Source organism: Geospiza fortis, unplaced genomic scaffold, assembly GCF_000277835.1.
Source record: "Geospiza fortis unplaced genomic scaffold, GeoFor_1.0 scaffold166, whole genome shotgun sequence".
NCBI lineage: Eukaryota > Metazoa > Chordata > Aves > Passeriformes > Thraupidae > Geospiza > Geospiza fortis.
The window spans coordinates 8,351,633-8,367,394 of record NW_005054310.1 but is presented as its reverse complement, the minus strand read 5'-3'; the positions used below and the strand labels follow the sequence as shown (position 1 = coordinate 8,367,394).

Genomic DNA, 15,762 nt, shown 5'->3' with positions numbered 1-15,762 from the left:
ACTACTTGAACCCATATTACAAAAAATATTTGGCAAGCAGATGTTTCATTCACATTCACTTAGGTACATAGCTATATTCTAAGCTGAAAATAAATTAGAAAAAATGAGTCTCATTAAGCATCGCTGTGCTGCCACCTGTGGATGTTTCCCAAGTATTACTTTCCTCTTTCGGTGGGATATTACAGATTAGAGCTCTGTGGAAATGTTTGGATTTTTAATTTTTCTTTCACAGCAAAAATGTGAGAGTTCCAGAATTTTCATTTTGTGATTAAAAAATGTGAGAAGGAAAAAAAAATATTTTCACTAAAAAGATTCATTTTTTCCAAGATTTTTATTTTGATGCGTTTTTCCCATTGGTGTGATTATAAACACCTGACTTCTGAACAAGCTTTGAAATGGATATTTCAGAAGTTTTTTTTTCTTCAGAAAGCTGAATAATATTCCCTCTGAAGTTACTTACGGCTGTGAGTTTATCTAGACAAAAGATAGCATATTTCACCAATACTTGAAATTCCTAAGTTTTTATAGTTCTGTTTCAGTTGCCCTAGGTATGTGGAGTTTGGATTAAGGAGCGTATTAATTAAGCGCTTTTTGCCATGTTTGATAGCATACAGACAAAAGTAGGATAGACACAAGTAGGTGTAAAGTAAATCACTTTTTCTCCTGTCCCTTGGATCTTCTTTTCAGTCTGGCAGCTCTTAGTCTTTTGTTAGAAAGATGAAATACGAAACTTCAGTGTCATTTGCATAAAATTCTTAATAAGTAGCACCTGAAGCTGAAGAACCAGGACACTTAAGGGACTGTTCAATTTTCAGTATGTCCATTAATGATCCTACTGTCTCCTCCTCATTTCCCCAGTTCGCTGGCATGATAGGTAGTGATGTTTTCTTTATTTTGGAAGTTTATTTTTATCATTATTTTTGTGCAATATTCCATATGGGATGTGGAGAAATGTTTCCTTGTTCCCTTAGGATTACAGAGTGATTTGTGGAACTTAAGGAGGTTTCTGGTGCAACCTCCTGCTCAAAGGAAGGTTAGCTCTGAGGTCAGAGCAGGTTGCCCAGGGCTTTATCCAGTTGGATCTTGAAAACATCCCAAGAAGGTAGAGACTCTTAGTTCCACTACTTGACTGTTCTCAGAATGAAAACCTTTTTCCTTATATTCTTAACCTCTCATATTTCAACTGATGCCCATTGTTTCTTTTCTTCCTAGTATGTGCCACTGTGAAGAGCCTGGTTCCATCTTCCCCTTAACTTCCATAGAGATACTAGAGGGCTGCTCTTGGGCCTCCCTCAAACGTTCTCTTCTGCAGCCTGGACAAGCCCTGATGCTTCAGTCTTTTCTCACAGGGCAAGTGCTTCTAGGCCACTCACAGTCTTGGTGGCCCTCTTCATTAATTTTTACTTTCCTTTTCTATCAATCGGGTCTGTGCAAACTCTTACATCAGAATTATTCCATACTTAAACTACAGAGATTTAGAAGAGTATGACTTGACTATTTTCATTATTCTATTTCCCCCTTCTATGAAGGTTTCATAGGACAGGTAGACTTGGAATCATTATCATGAGCTGGTATTGTACACAGTATTCCAGTGAGGCTACAGCATTGAGATGTGTGTGTGTGTGTGTGTATATGTGCATGTGTACATAACACTAAAAATAATTATTTCTTTCTCATTTTCCTGTGCATCTTAATAACTTTTTTCCAGGTTATTAATATGTAATATGGAAGTATGATTTCAGTGTTAATCTTTGTCATGCTGAAGGTTAACCTTTTCTCCTGTGGATTGTCTCTTGGAGTTTCTGCCTTCTGTTCTATACTTCCTATGATCTTTTCAAATGATCAGTTCAGGGTCAGAGAACTTTACAGAAATTTTATTAGTTAAAGAAAACTTGTAGAGACAGTAGTGCCTGAAATGAGGTGACATTCTGTTACCTCTTTAGTTCACAGACAGTTTTCTATAGTTTTACTGTATTTGTTTGCCTATTATGGCTGCTATTATTCCTCACCTTTTGGTATACTTTTAGTTTACTTATTGTCTGTGTTTTGAAACAAACAGAAAACCCCACATCACTAGGTTGAACAGGACACACAAATCTGGTAACTTAACTATCCTGTAGATTGTCTTGGTTTTAATAGACAGTTTCCATAAGGCTTCCGTGATAACTTACAACATATGACATGAGAAAATAAGAATGTAGGATTCCTTCAAATTGGCTTCTGGATGCTTTTTTTCTTCTGACTTTAATCATGATCTTAAATAATTCTCCATTGTCAGCCTTTTCAAAGAGGAAGCATGTTTGTAATCATTTAGCTTTGTCGCTTACATTGAAAAGATCAATGCATATATGGCCAACTTTATTAGCTCCTCTAGAAGCTACTCTTTTAAAAACTATTGTATCTGGTATTTTAGAAAAATATGTCAGCTCTGTACCTCAAAACTTGCTGTGTTGAGGTAGACATTTGTGCATTCCAGTACTACCATTAGTGTCATCTTATGCAATAATGTGAATATTGTTAAAGAAAAAAAGGAAGTTATCTGTAGTAATCTTCCTGACTTGTACTACAAATATTAATTAATATTCTGAGAAAGTGACAAAATCAGTTTATTAGGTGAAAACTAGAAACTGGTGAATTATTTTTTAATGGACTCCAAATTGTCAGGACATTGTATAATGCTTGACTAACAGAAAGACCTGTAGAAAAATATACTATTTTTTCATTATTTAATTCCTTGTATTGGACATTCCTCACACTAAACTGAACAGTTGAACTGATTTCATTTCCTAAACCAGCCCAAAAATAATCCAGAAGACAACACATCTGTGAGGTAGGGGGAGTTGGGATCACCACTACTGGAAGTAAAAACTCTTTGCCATATAGCAAGAGAAAAATGAGATTGCTTCAACCCCAAGTGTCCAAAAGTGTCTGTAATACCAGGAATTTTTTTTTGCAGTGTTGACAGATCCTGAAAGCTTTAGGTGAGGAGGAAGAGAAAGGAAGGAGTTTGATATAGGCATGAAACTCAGCTCTCTACAGCATGTGACTGGTTTTGCTTTGTAATATTGCACAGGTATGATAGGCAGACATAGGAATAATATTTTTTTGCCCTACTCAATAAAGTTGCAATTCTTCCAGTCTAATTCTTGTATCTTATGCAACAGCATATGTGGAGCTCTTCCCCTTGTTTACAGAGGGGCAGACGAGACTGGTGAAATACTTGACCTTTCCTCAAATCTTTTAATAAAGGAAAGAATGCAGAAAAGCTTACAATAGTTAATGAACAAACTCTTAAGAATATATGCTAAGGCATGGCATGGGGATTATTCCTGAGTGATGGAAATGTTTATGTTTAAAGGAGTATGAAGAGAAGCACACAAAAATTGAAAGTGAAATTGTAAATCATACTGCAGTGATTACGTCCTGCTGTCTTCAAATGCTGAGAGAAGAGACAAACTGGTATAGTTTGTCTGTAAATCTAAACCAAGGTCCTTGCTTTCCTTGGACTAATTTCAGCTCTAAACTGCATCACAAGATTTAAAAGAACATAGCAAGGGCTTACAGCACTGTGATTCAAAGTCTAGTCGCTCTAGCATAGATTGCTGTCTCCAACAGCATCCATAAGCTGATATTAACAAAGAGAAGGAAAAGGCCAAGCATCCTCACCTTCCCTCGCCTGCCAAAATAATCTTTTTTCAAATGTTGCTCTGAATATGCTATAATTTGAAGTAATAAGCTCTGTTGCCTCTCTCTTCCAAACGTGTGCACTCTCCACTTTGCGCATCTATTACAACCTCTAGCAACAAGTTTCATAAAGCCATTCATGTCTCAAGAAACACCTTGTTTTGTTTGTTTTAAATCTTGATACACATTATGTTGTCATGCTGTGGGTTGTTTGGACTACTCTGTGTTATAAATTTTGAGGTAAAGCTCTTGACAGATATTATCTTTGCATAACTTGTAATGACAGCTGTAGCCAGTCTTGGTTTAAAGCCATTATTTGTTTCTGGAAAAAAATGTTTAGGGTTTTTTCTCTTTTCCTTCCAGGCACTAGACATTGCAATTCATGGCTGCTTTAACAAAATTAAAACATTCTTTGTGTAGAACTGATTCAAATCACTGTTCTAAAAAGTCTGTATTATTTTTTGCAGTGTCTGAGCAACACACCTCCTCTTACAGAATACTTTCTCAATGATAAATACCAAGAAGAGCTGAATTTTGACAATCCTTTAGGAATGCGAGGTGAAATAGCAAAATCTTATGCTGAGCTTATCAAGCAAATGTGGTCAGGAAAATACAGCTATGTTACCCCAAGAGCATTTAAGGTCAGTAAGGAAATTACGTGGAATTACATGTCGGTTTTGGTTTTGTACTTTTACGTATATAAAACTTGGAGAAACACGCAACAAAAAAAAATTGAACTACTGTTTATCAGTATGCAGTTCATTCATTGAACTGGTAAAACACTTGGATGTATTTTTCAGTAGCTGTCACCTGTCCTTGTGCTTTGAGAATTAGTTTTGACTTCCTGTCTCCATTGAAAAGCTTACCTTTTATAACTACAAGTTTTACCCTTTCAATATGCTGCTATAACATCTCAGAAGTATCTACTCTTTCTGACAGTTCAGGTGTCAGGAGTGTTTTGCATTTATTTTTTTTTAGACACAAGTGGGACGATTTGCACCACAATTTTCTGGTTATCAGCAACAAGATTGTCAAGAGCTACTGGCTTTTCTCTTGGATGGTTTACATGAGGATTTGAATAGAATTAGGAAAAAACCTTATATTCAATTAAAGGATGCAGATGGGAGACCAGACAAGGTAGGGATTTTGGAGCTGATCATCTTCATTTTAGTCAAAGTTGTATGCTGTAAGATACTTCTACATGATTATGCACTGGAAGGTTGGGAAACTGATTATGTGGGGCTTTTTCTGGAAGACATTTCAGAAAATAGGACAGAACTTGAAAATTGACATCTTGAGAAACTGTGTAAATTTCTATTTTTTTTTAAGATAATGAGGGGGGATGGAGGATGGTAAGTTCTTTTTTAAGACTTCATTAAGATAATCGTTCTTGTTCTATTCAGTTCTGTTGAAAAAACAATTCCTGTTCTGTTGTTCTTTTATTTTTATACCTACAGTGTGTGCAGCATTCTGTCTCTCTCCAGTACTCTTACTTCAGGGAAACTCTTCTTTTGTTATGAGTATGAGTTAATTCAGATGGAATTTGTAGGTTTATCTGCTTTTTGTCTTCCCCCAAGCTACTTGAAAGTCGCTCTCAGACTGTGTAATACCACTGACAGGATCTCTGTCCTAGGAAAAGCATACATCTTTTAACCTGGAAACCTGATAGTAGTAACATTCCTTACGGGTCCTTTGGAGTGACATTTCTGTGTTTAGGTTGTTACTGAAAATGTTCTGTCAAGGACTTCTACTAAAAATTCTCACTATTCATTTCTGACTACTTTGTCATAACCCAGATCATGCTTTCTTTACAGGTGGTTGCTGAAGAAGCCTGGGAAAACCATTTAAAGAGAAATGATTCCATCATTGTAGATATATTTCATGGCCTTTTTAAATCTACTCTAGTTTGTCCTGAATGTGCTAAAATATCTGTAACCTTTGATCCCTTTTGTTACTTGACACTTCCATTACCCATGAAAAAAGAACGCACTTTGGAAGTTTATTTAGTTAGAATGGATCCACTTGCAAAGCCTATGCAGGTAAGCGGCTTAATTTGCAGACAAACACTTTGATTCATGAGGCATTAACAGTGAACCCAAGTTCCTTTACACAGTGCAAATTTATAAGCAAATCCAACAAGCTTTATTTTTCTGGTATGTGTTCTGAAGTCTCACTTAGGAAAATGGGGAAGACTATACATACTTGAGGAAAACTGTACATACCTTGTATAGTTTCAAGAAAGAATTGGTAATTTCTTTATGGTTGTGTTAATAGGGCCTCTTAATCTTTAAAATGTATGCTGACATAATTTTTTGAGAGCTGCTGTGATGAATTTTTATGTTTATAAAAATATCTATACTTAATCTGTAAGACTTGAAATTTCTTGGTTTCTTATTGACAAAAAGCAAATATTTGTAAGAAATGGTGCAAAAAACCCTCATGACTAGATGTACTGGGTAGTCTCTCACCTCATAGTCAAAACATTGCAGATGAGATTTCTTTGTGAAGAGTATCCCTTTTGCCGTTTTTTAGGAAGGGGATGATATTACACACCTTAGAATGTAATGAAAAAATGTACATAAGGTTATCATAACCAAGTCATGATAAAATGGTTCTAGCTGTACCTTATACAGTAAGTGAGGGTAAGTGAAAAAAATACAACACAGGCAGTTATGTAGGCGTTCAAAAAGGCTCTGACACCTTTTTAGTACTGAAATCAGTACTATAAGAAGGAAAGTGGGAGAAAAGAGTGTTCTCAAAGGCAGTATGAGTCAAGGAATTTGAAGGTGAAGGGAGATGAGCCTGCTAAAAATTTAATTGTGAAAATAGGGGACGCACAGTAGTTGCACAGGGGACAAAAAGTAATTGAAAACTACTGAAGTAGTTGAATGTGACTCATGCGAGATGGTTGTGCTGGAATTAATAGTTTGGGAAGAGTACCAGTTCAGTAGAGTTTTTGTGAGTCTAAATTATTATAAAACTTAAGGATATAGCATGCAATGCTTGGCAATTAATTACAAAGTTAATAATAGCTTATTTCTAATTAATCCTATCTTTATTATACAAATAACAGATAAGAGTCTTGTGTGGAGTTTTGTTACAAACTTCAGGAGCGCTGCATAAGGGAAGCCACAGAGAGGTTTTCTTTGACTTTAATCAAGTTCTCTCTCTGCGTGTGAAATGAGAATCTGTAGTCAGTGTATGTGTATTTGTAAAGTTATGCATAGAATTGCTATATTTTATGCAGCTTTTAGAATTTATGTTAGTTGATCTACATACTTTACACCTTATATTTGTTTATCTAAATACTTTACACCTAAAGTTTCAAAAATATGAAAGAAATACATGAAATATGCTGGACATGTGTTGTTTGGGCATTTTTCCTCGTGTATATTTGTTCTCTTAATAAATTTAAATTATATTTTCCTTTTTAGTACAAAGTAGTTGTTCCCAAAATTGGAAATATATTGGATCTTTGCACAGCATTGTCAGCTTTGTCTGGTGTTGCTGCAGATAAGGTAAGAGTGATCTCTTAAATAAAGCACAACAAATAGCATTTTAATGTGTATTAACGTGGTTTAACAGTGTATACTCCGTTTTCTTTTCAGATGATTGTTACTGATATATACAATCACAGGTTCCACAGGATATTTGCCATGGATGAAAATCTAAGTAGCATTATGGAACGTGATGACATTTATGTGTAAGTGTAGATAATGCACTTCGCGTTTCTTTGGAGTTTGTTTAGGTATTTGCAAAAGATTAAAACCTAGACACCAGATAAAGATCAAACTGGGAGGGGATATTTTTTCTTTTTCCCCTTTGTAGCCTTTTCCATGACCATTTTTCTTTGTATTTCTGATTGTTTTTCTTCTAGATTTGAAATTGCCATCAATAGAACAGAAGATACGGAACAGGTCATAATTCCTGTTTGTTTAAGGGAGAAGTGCAGGCACACTAGCTACAGCCATAGTGGTTCTTTACTGTTTGGTCAACCTTTTCTCATAGCAGTGCCTAGAAACAATACTGAAGATAAACTATATAACCTGCTGCTGCTAAGAATGTGGTAAGATTATTGTTAAAAGAAAAATTAGTTTGTTAAGAATAATGCTAAGAGTTGGAGTCATTGCATTTCTAACATACTGTGCATTTCTAACATACTGATTAGATTTGAGCACTTGTATTTGCTTTCTGTTGAATATTAAATATAAAATTTTAGCCACTAATGTGGATTTTAATTTGATTTTTTGTTAGCATGACCTCATCTAAAAAGTATTTGAGAAGACAAATAGTTCGACAAATAGTAGAGAGTCAGTCTGTATTGTTAAATAATTCTCTTGTATGCTTAGCTGTTTGTTAGGTTGGTAAAGTGGAAATGTTTTCCAGTTGTTATGCTATGGTTATACTTCCTGTAGCTACTGTTCAAGTTAATGCACTAATTTTTGTTGTAGAAGTACATGGTAGACACTTTCTGAAAGTAGACTAGAATTAGTGTCATTATATAGAAGAAATTAAAATCATATAACCTCTAATTTAAATTTATGCTTCTTTCTCTGTTGATGTAACTTTCTCTGTAATATGGTTAATGAGCAATTTAAAAAACTGAATAGTGGACAAACAGAGAGTGAGACTAAGAATCAAACTGTTTCAGACCAAGTAGCTGCCAAAAATACACAGTCACATATGAGCAGGTTTTCCTGTGTGCTTGTAACACTAGACACATTTGGCAATAAAACTGATAATCTGAGTAAATCAGAAAGGAGTGCAGAAATACAGTACAGTAGCAAGGACTTGTGAAAACAGTTTAATTACCAGTTTGAACAATGAAAATTGTTTAACAATCCATTGCTTCTAACTGTTGCTTTCATGTGTTACATTTAGCCGATATGTAAAAACATGTACTGAAAGTGAAGACACTGAAGGTTCCCTGCATTGCTGTAAGGACCATGGTATCAATGGTAATGGCCCAAATGGAATACATGAAGAAGGATCTCCAAGTAAGACTGGAATATCTACACTTGTTTAGTATTTGGTGTTGAATTTCGAATGGAAGTTAACTCTCTAGTGTTTTTCAATTACTGTCATTCTGTCTCATTTCTTCCTCTTTATTCTTCCAATTGCTTAAGGTGAAATGGAAACAGATGAGCAAGATGATGAATCCAGCCAGGATCAGGAACTTCCCTCAGAGAATGAAAACAGCCAATCAGAAGACTCAGTTGGGGGTGACAATGACTCTGAAAATGGATTGTGTACTGAGGATACTTGCAAAGGTCAACCACTCACGGGACACAAAAAGCGATTGTTTACATTCCAGTTCAATAATTTAGGCAGTACTGACATAAACTACATCAAAGATGATACCAGGCATATTAGATTTGATGATAGGCAACCTAGGCTTGATGGTAAGTCACAGGGAACAGAGTGGGCAATATTTGGTTCTGAGACTCTTTTCTGACTCTCATGTTTCATTTTCTTTGTGTGCTGTTTGATATATTTTTCTTTTAAATAGTAAATTCTGTATAATTAACTAAATTTTTATTGCAGTTGACTTTTTGAAGTACAGGATTTTTATATGCTTCAGTTTTTTGTAATTAATTCATTGTACAATTGTTTAATTTATTTTGAAGAGTGTTTGCCCAAAGTTAATACAATTTCATGTAAAGCAGGAAATAACATTAAGAGAAAACTATTTTTTTTAATCTTAGAAAGATCTTTCCTTGCTTTGGATTGGGATCCTGAATTGAAGAAGAGATACTTTGATGATAGTGCAGCAGAGGTAAGCTGTTTATGTTTCTCCCTTTCCCAGCACAAATAAAAACTAAACATAAAAAATGCAGTGTGTCACATACGGGATTGTAAGTCTTCGCAAGAAGCAGCAACTGTATCTTTTTTTCATGTTATTCTTAGTAAATATGTAGTCATAAATAAACTTCATATATACATCCATGTAATTAGCAATTCTGAGGCTTATGAACTGGGAAGGAAATCTGAAGCTGTGGAAACTTTTTACTTGAACAGTTTCTGATCAGTTTTTCCATATATAGGAGCTTTGTAGTTACTGTTTATAGTAAGACGACATCACTAAAATGAGTTTTGTTTCATTTGTTCTCTTAACTCAAGAAATACTTCTCTTTAGGATTTTGAAAAACATGAAAGTGTGGAATATAAGCCTCCCAAAAAGCCTTTTGTGAAATTAAAAGACTGCATTGAGCTGTTCACAACAAAGGAAAAACTAGGTGCTGAAGACCCATGGTAAGCACAAAAGATTAAAATTATGTACTGTGGTCTATTTCTCAAAATTAATCAAAACCACACTTGAACATGGAGATCAGTAGCTGATTTATTAATGGCATTTTGAATCTTGTTATTTCAAACATAGTTGAAAATTCTCAAAATGCTTTTTGTTTTTGTCCATTACTTAACCAAAATTTTTACCATGTACAGAAGGTTTTATTTGTAAGGAAGACATTTAATGCATTCACAGTTAGGAGGAAGGGTTGATACTTTAAGTGCTCTAGTCTGTGAACTTTGATGGACAGTGAATGAATAATATTGTGACAAATTCAATGTAGTGGTTTAAACTAATACTCCTTTCTGAGATGAGAGAGGTTGGTGCATACTGTAGTTTCTTTATGCAAATACATAACTTGCCTTGCATTGATATATTAAATGTGCATAAACATTAAATATGTGCATAAACAGCAAGTTTATGGGATGGGGGATGTCTGTAGTCAATAATCCCCTCAAATTCATGTTCTAGCCATTAGGTTTTTGGCAGAGACTTTTATGCTATTAATGGTTTTTCCAAATTATCATTTGGAATCACATCTGAAGATTCATAATTACAGTATGTTCCCATAAGATCCTTTTTTTTCCAGGAGTTTTCTAGCAGATAATCTTTCATCAACACCTTTAAGATCAGAATTAAGTTTGAAACAAGAGTCTGCTAATTTTTCTTCTGTGGATACCCAAAAGTTTTGAAGCTTTCCAAACACTGTCACTAGAGTTTCCCCTATATTTGTGCAGGGTAGGGAGCTAACTTACAAAATCTCTTTTTTTTTCTGGGTTTGCTAGATTATACAAAACAGGATAGATTGTTTGAGATACATACACACATAACTCAGGTGTGGTATGTCAGCACTTCCATTTTGGCAGCACATTTTAAGCAAAGTATTTTAACTACTAAATACAACTGCAGAAGTCGAGCAGCTGTTACTAGATGCATCTCACTGAGGTCATTAATCACATTTCTCTTTGTTTGTTAGGTTATCACAAGTCTAATCTACAAGAGTTCACCATGCCTAGTCCAGCACCTTTTGTATTCTACGTATTCTAAGCCAACTGGGATAACAGATTTTCAATTCCAGCCTGCCCTTACAGTTCTCCTAATTTTTTGTCATTATCTGATGTTGCTATTTAAAGACACTTGGGCAGTCTTTTCATTAGGGTTCATCTCTTTTCTTTTTTTTTTTCCCTAGATTTTTACTTGTTAGATGCTAAAGTGTGGAATATGCATAGACTACTTCAAATAAGAGTTTCTTCCATTCATTCTTACTTATCTTCCTCCCTGAGCATTAGTTGCTGAAGAGTTGGAGTGTGCATTGCAGGGAACAGAAATTTCTAAGTCACCGCCTGTTCAATACTTGCCTACTAAGAAGGGAAATTTCTAGTAATGAGTTTTTCCCAGGTTCCAGGAATCACTGTAATCTGGTTTTAGATGGTAGATGGGATAGGGTGGTGGATGGATGAATTTGGAAACTGAAATTTGAAAGAATCACAGCTGCTTGTTATTTTTGGTTTGGTTTTTTTTTTTTTAATGGTCAGTTTCTAAACACTTCATCTCTTTTTCGTAAAATACAAGAATGCTGTGTTTTAACTAAGGATACAGGGATCTGATCAGGGATGTAGGAGATGAGAATCCAATACTGGGGGATGCTGCTTCTGTGTTACTGATGTTGAGCTTCACTGGGATCACACTTGCACGTTGTAAGCTGGAAGGGATATCTATGGCATTAGTAACAGAACATGAAGAGTGTGTGGTTTTTGCTCATTTAGTTCCTCCCATGAATGTGACTTTCTCTTTGGTAATGTGTTTTAATGTTCATATGGACTATAGTTAGTTAGCATTTATGATTTTTCCTTTTAGGTATTGTCCAAACTGTAAAGAACATCAGCAAGCTACTAAGAAGTTAGACTTGTGGTCACTGCCCCCCGTACTGGTAGTTCATCTGAAGCGCTTTTCCTACAGCAGATACATGAGGGACAAGTTGGATACATTGGTTGATTTTCCGATAAAGTAAGAAATTCAAATATTTTGATGCTAGAAGTATAAAATTGTGACTAGGGCATGTGTTTAATACAGTGATTACATAAAACGGATTTGTTCTCAGCTTCCATGAGAGGATCCAGTAAACTAATGACAAAATGCTTCTGGATTAAAAGTATAAACTTGCAAAATAATTATAATGTAAAAATATGGAAGATTGCTTGTTCCTGTTCCATTACTCATGGAGTGAAAGAGATGCACTGGCAGAGTAGCCTGGTGTATTTTTCTAGGACATATGAAATAAAGGGCTCTGAGACCACCAAACTGTGGTTAAAAATGCTATTAACATGACTGAATTTTGGTTGGGTTTTGTTGTTTGTTTTACTTTATTTTGTTTTGTTTTGTTTTTTAACAGTGACTTGGACATGTCAGAGTTCCTTATTAATCCCAATGCCGGGCCTTGCCGCTACAACTTGATTGCTGTTTCCAACCACTATGGAGGAATGGGAGGAGGGCACTGTAAGTTGATTTCAAGTGTCATCATTCTAGATGTCAGCTTTTATTTCCATGTTGATTTTGATTGAAGTACTGATCACTTTGAATCAATGGTGCTTTTTAATGGTTGGGGACAATTTTTTTTCCATTACCTTGAAATGCTTTCACGAGTATTTCAACACAAAAATCTGTATGCAGTGAGCTTTCAGGGGTAATTGTAGGTTCTTTTATACTTGTAGCTACGCATATTGTGAAAAGAGAAAACATAAGAGCTGCTGTACTCTTACACCTGATTTTGTCTTGCTTGTCTATACTTTTATTCATTGTGCTTCTCCTTGAAAGCAGAGAGAAAAAATGACTGAGGCATTGTATTTTGACTGTCCTTTTCAGTATACATTGTCTTTAGGAGGGAAATGTTAGTGATTAAACTCTCTTTGCTAAAAATAATGTGTTAAAGATGTTTAATAGTGATAATGAGGTTTAGTTAGTTAAATATTAAATGTTAGACAGTAACACACTCTAGTAACTGATTGTACTACATCTATGAATATACAAAGTCCTGAGACATTTTACTTTTTTGTCTTAGATACTGCTTTTGCAAAAAATAAGGATGATGGAAAATGGTACTACTTTGATGACAGTAGTGTGTCCACTGCAAGTGAAGACCAGATAGTGGCAAGTATCTTTTATGTTTCCAGATTTGGGGCTGTTGATGTTTTCATATCAGGGCAGGCAAAATGAAGAGTAAACCATGAAACCTGTGTTAAATTTGTAGGCGGTAGTTTGTGTTCTTGCAAAGGACAGTACAAACCAAAAATGCTTTGCTACAACATGCAGAAATAAATTTAACATAAACAGTCTGCATTTCTTTGTCATTTTACCTTGTGTACTTGGAAGCAAAGAAAAAGAGTTAGTAACCTGGATTATAAATATTTTGTTTGATGTCTAATGAGCATAATGTACTGCTCTCTTTTGCAGTCCAAAGCAGCGTATGTGCTCTTCTACCAGAGACAGGACACAATCAGTGGAACTGGCTTTTTCCCACTTGACCGGGAAACTAAACAAGGTGCTTCAGCGGCCACAGGCATCCCACTAGAAAGTGATGAAGACAGCAATGAAAATGATAATGATATAGAAAATGAAAATTGTATGCACACTAACTGATGGGAAGAACTAGAAGCCATAAAAGAGACTCTCTTACTGGGGATACGGATTGAAAGAGTGAAAATGCCCACCAAATTAAGAATAAAAATCTGAGATGGGGAGTTTCAGATAATAGAATGTAAATCTTTATTGCATTTTAACATGTGCAGTACTTGAAGTGAAACAATAAAAACTTAAACAGAAATTGTCTCTAATACATTTACAGTCTCATATTCACAAGGTATATATAGGAAATCACAAATAAACCCCTTTTAAGTTTTCTGCTGCTGTTCTGATGGATTATGTTTTCTTTTGTTTTGGATGTGAATTAATAACTAAAATATTAAATCTGTGGACTTCTGACATTTACTTTCCTAGTACTGCAAGAAAATACTACTGCCAAGTCTAGTTTCTGGATGAATATATACATGTTCCTTAGGCTGCCAACAGAGTACAAGTAAAAATGTCATAAATACCTAAAGTAGTTTTCTTGAAACAACAAGTTTTTGTTTCTCCCTATTTTTCTTTTTTTTTTTTTTTAATTCGGTCAGAATAGAAGAAATAGCTTGAAAAAGGTGTTTTAACCTTTTGTGACATAGTGGAACATCCAGAATATTACGTTTATCTTCTGCTGTGGAACAGGTTCTAGATTTCATGCTGCATTAACAGAAAGGGTTTTCAATTAAATGTAAGTATCCATTGTTGCTTGTTGGAATCTACTCTGCAGACATAATTCCTGTTATCTTGCTTCTAAGACATGCATAATTTTTTATCTGATAACAGTCCAAAATTTAAATTGTGCTATAAGTTCTTTCTCCCCAGTTTTTGTAGTTTGACAGCTTGCAAACTACTCTGTATTAAGGTCAGAGTTAATAGTATTCTGTATCCATAGTAATGGCTTAGTTGAGAATTTTTTCAATATGACCTGCCTTTAAATTGTTAATTGACAAAATCACTTTAAAGGTAGGCCTGTTAATTTTCTTTGTGTGTTCCGGATGGAATTCACCATAGCCTTACAGTGTATCTGAAAAGGTAACTCATAAGAGAATTGGCATTTGCATGTTCAAGTCAGAACCTGTACAGTATATAAGGCATACAAACTCCAAGTTGGATTTCAGTTAACTGTGTTCGGGGGTCCAGGATGCCAAAATAAGTGTGACCGTTTGAAATATTTTTTGATTTGCTGCTTTCCCTTTGATCTAGTTGGAAGAATGTATTGTTGATTTGCATACAATACTGCCTTTGAGAGGGGCTCTTAAATGTGGGGGCACATGTCACATATCTACTACCTGGAGAATTGCGTTGTGTCCCACTGTTTAAAATTAAAAAAAGAAAAAAGCAAAAAGTATGATGTTCTTCACTTGAACTAATCAAATACAATAGGTTATAAATTGTGTATTGTAAATAAAAGTTCACTCTGTGAGTGCACATTTTGGTAAATTATTTATTTATGTTAGCATTAAAAAGTTTAAAAAATTGCATTTGACCAGGATATAAATGAGATATGTTGGACATGGCTTTGCTTTATACCTTGATATTAAACTGGTGTTTCATCCTGGTATTTTAAAGCTGCTTTGAGATTGTTTTTTTTTTAAATGTAAACTAACCTCCTGCATGACAGAGGTTAAAATTTTGTCTGCACTTGAGTTCACTTGGGTTTACATTTGAAATGCGCATGTTTATTTATACAGATTTCAATAAAGCTATTCAAGGCCTTATTTAGTGTTCCATTTTGTTACAAATTCTTTTCCCACGGTGTTTGTGTCATGGGTAGTCTTTGTCTGAGACTTATACTCTCAGTTGCAAACTGGTTATGTAATGGCCGACATAGAACAAGATTATTAGTATTTCAAGTAGATAGTATATATAAAAAGGTTTCTCTCTTGTCATTGGCCCTAAAACATTTATAAGACTGTAGAAACAATAATGTCCTAATGTTGTTTGTTTGTGAAAGTAGTACTGGAACAATAATCAAATGCAAATATACTAATTATGAGATGACTGGGAAATGAGAGAATATATTTAAGATTAGACAAACCTATGGGGTTGGCAGGGGGCGGAAATGATACAAGATTTTGGAAGCAATCCTAGAGAAGTGATCAGCTCTTTGAATAACACATACAAAGAGCCCCCCTGTATTCATGCTCCCATTTTTTCCATATCTTGTGAGCCTA

At 34.8% G+C, this 15,762-nt stretch overlaps 1 protein-coding gene across 1 annotated transcript in view; it reads left to right on the top strand.

The window, feature by feature from the left end:
• USP15 (ubiquitin specific peptidase 15) overlaps window positions 1-15,306 on the top strand; it is a 49,825-nt gene extending 34,519 nt beyond the window's left edge. The window contains exons 8-21 of the mRNA XM_031055555.1: window positions 4,152-4,325; window positions 4,663-4,821; window positions 5,499-5,723; window positions 7,119-7,202; window positions 7,293-7,387; window positions 7,562-7,750; window positions 8,566-8,681; window positions 8,811-9,086; window positions 9,390-9,460; window positions 9,821-9,936; window positions 11,831-11,980; window positions 12,366-12,469; window positions 13,032-13,120; window positions 13,424-15,306. Coding sequence (XP_030911415.1) covers window positions 4,152-4,325; window positions 4,663-4,821; window positions 5,499-5,723; window positions 7,119-7,202; window positions 7,293-7,387; window positions 7,562-7,750; window positions 8,566-8,681; window positions 8,811-9,086; window positions 9,390-9,460; window positions 9,821-9,936; window positions 11,831-11,980; window positions 12,366-12,469; window positions 13,032-13,120; window positions 13,424-13,609 — 2,034 coding nt within the window. The 3' untranslated portion in view covers window positions 13,610-15,306. The remainder of the gene's footprint in view (window positions 1-4,151; window positions 4,326-4,662; window positions 4,822-5,498; window positions 5,724-7,118; window positions 7,203-7,292; window positions 7,388-7,561; window positions 7,751-8,565; window positions 8,682-8,810; window positions 9,087-9,389; window positions 9,461-9,820; window positions 9,937-11,830; window positions 11,981-12,365; window positions 12,470-13,031; window positions 13,121-13,423) is intronic.
• Window positions 15,307-15,762: the final 456 nt, after the last annotated feature.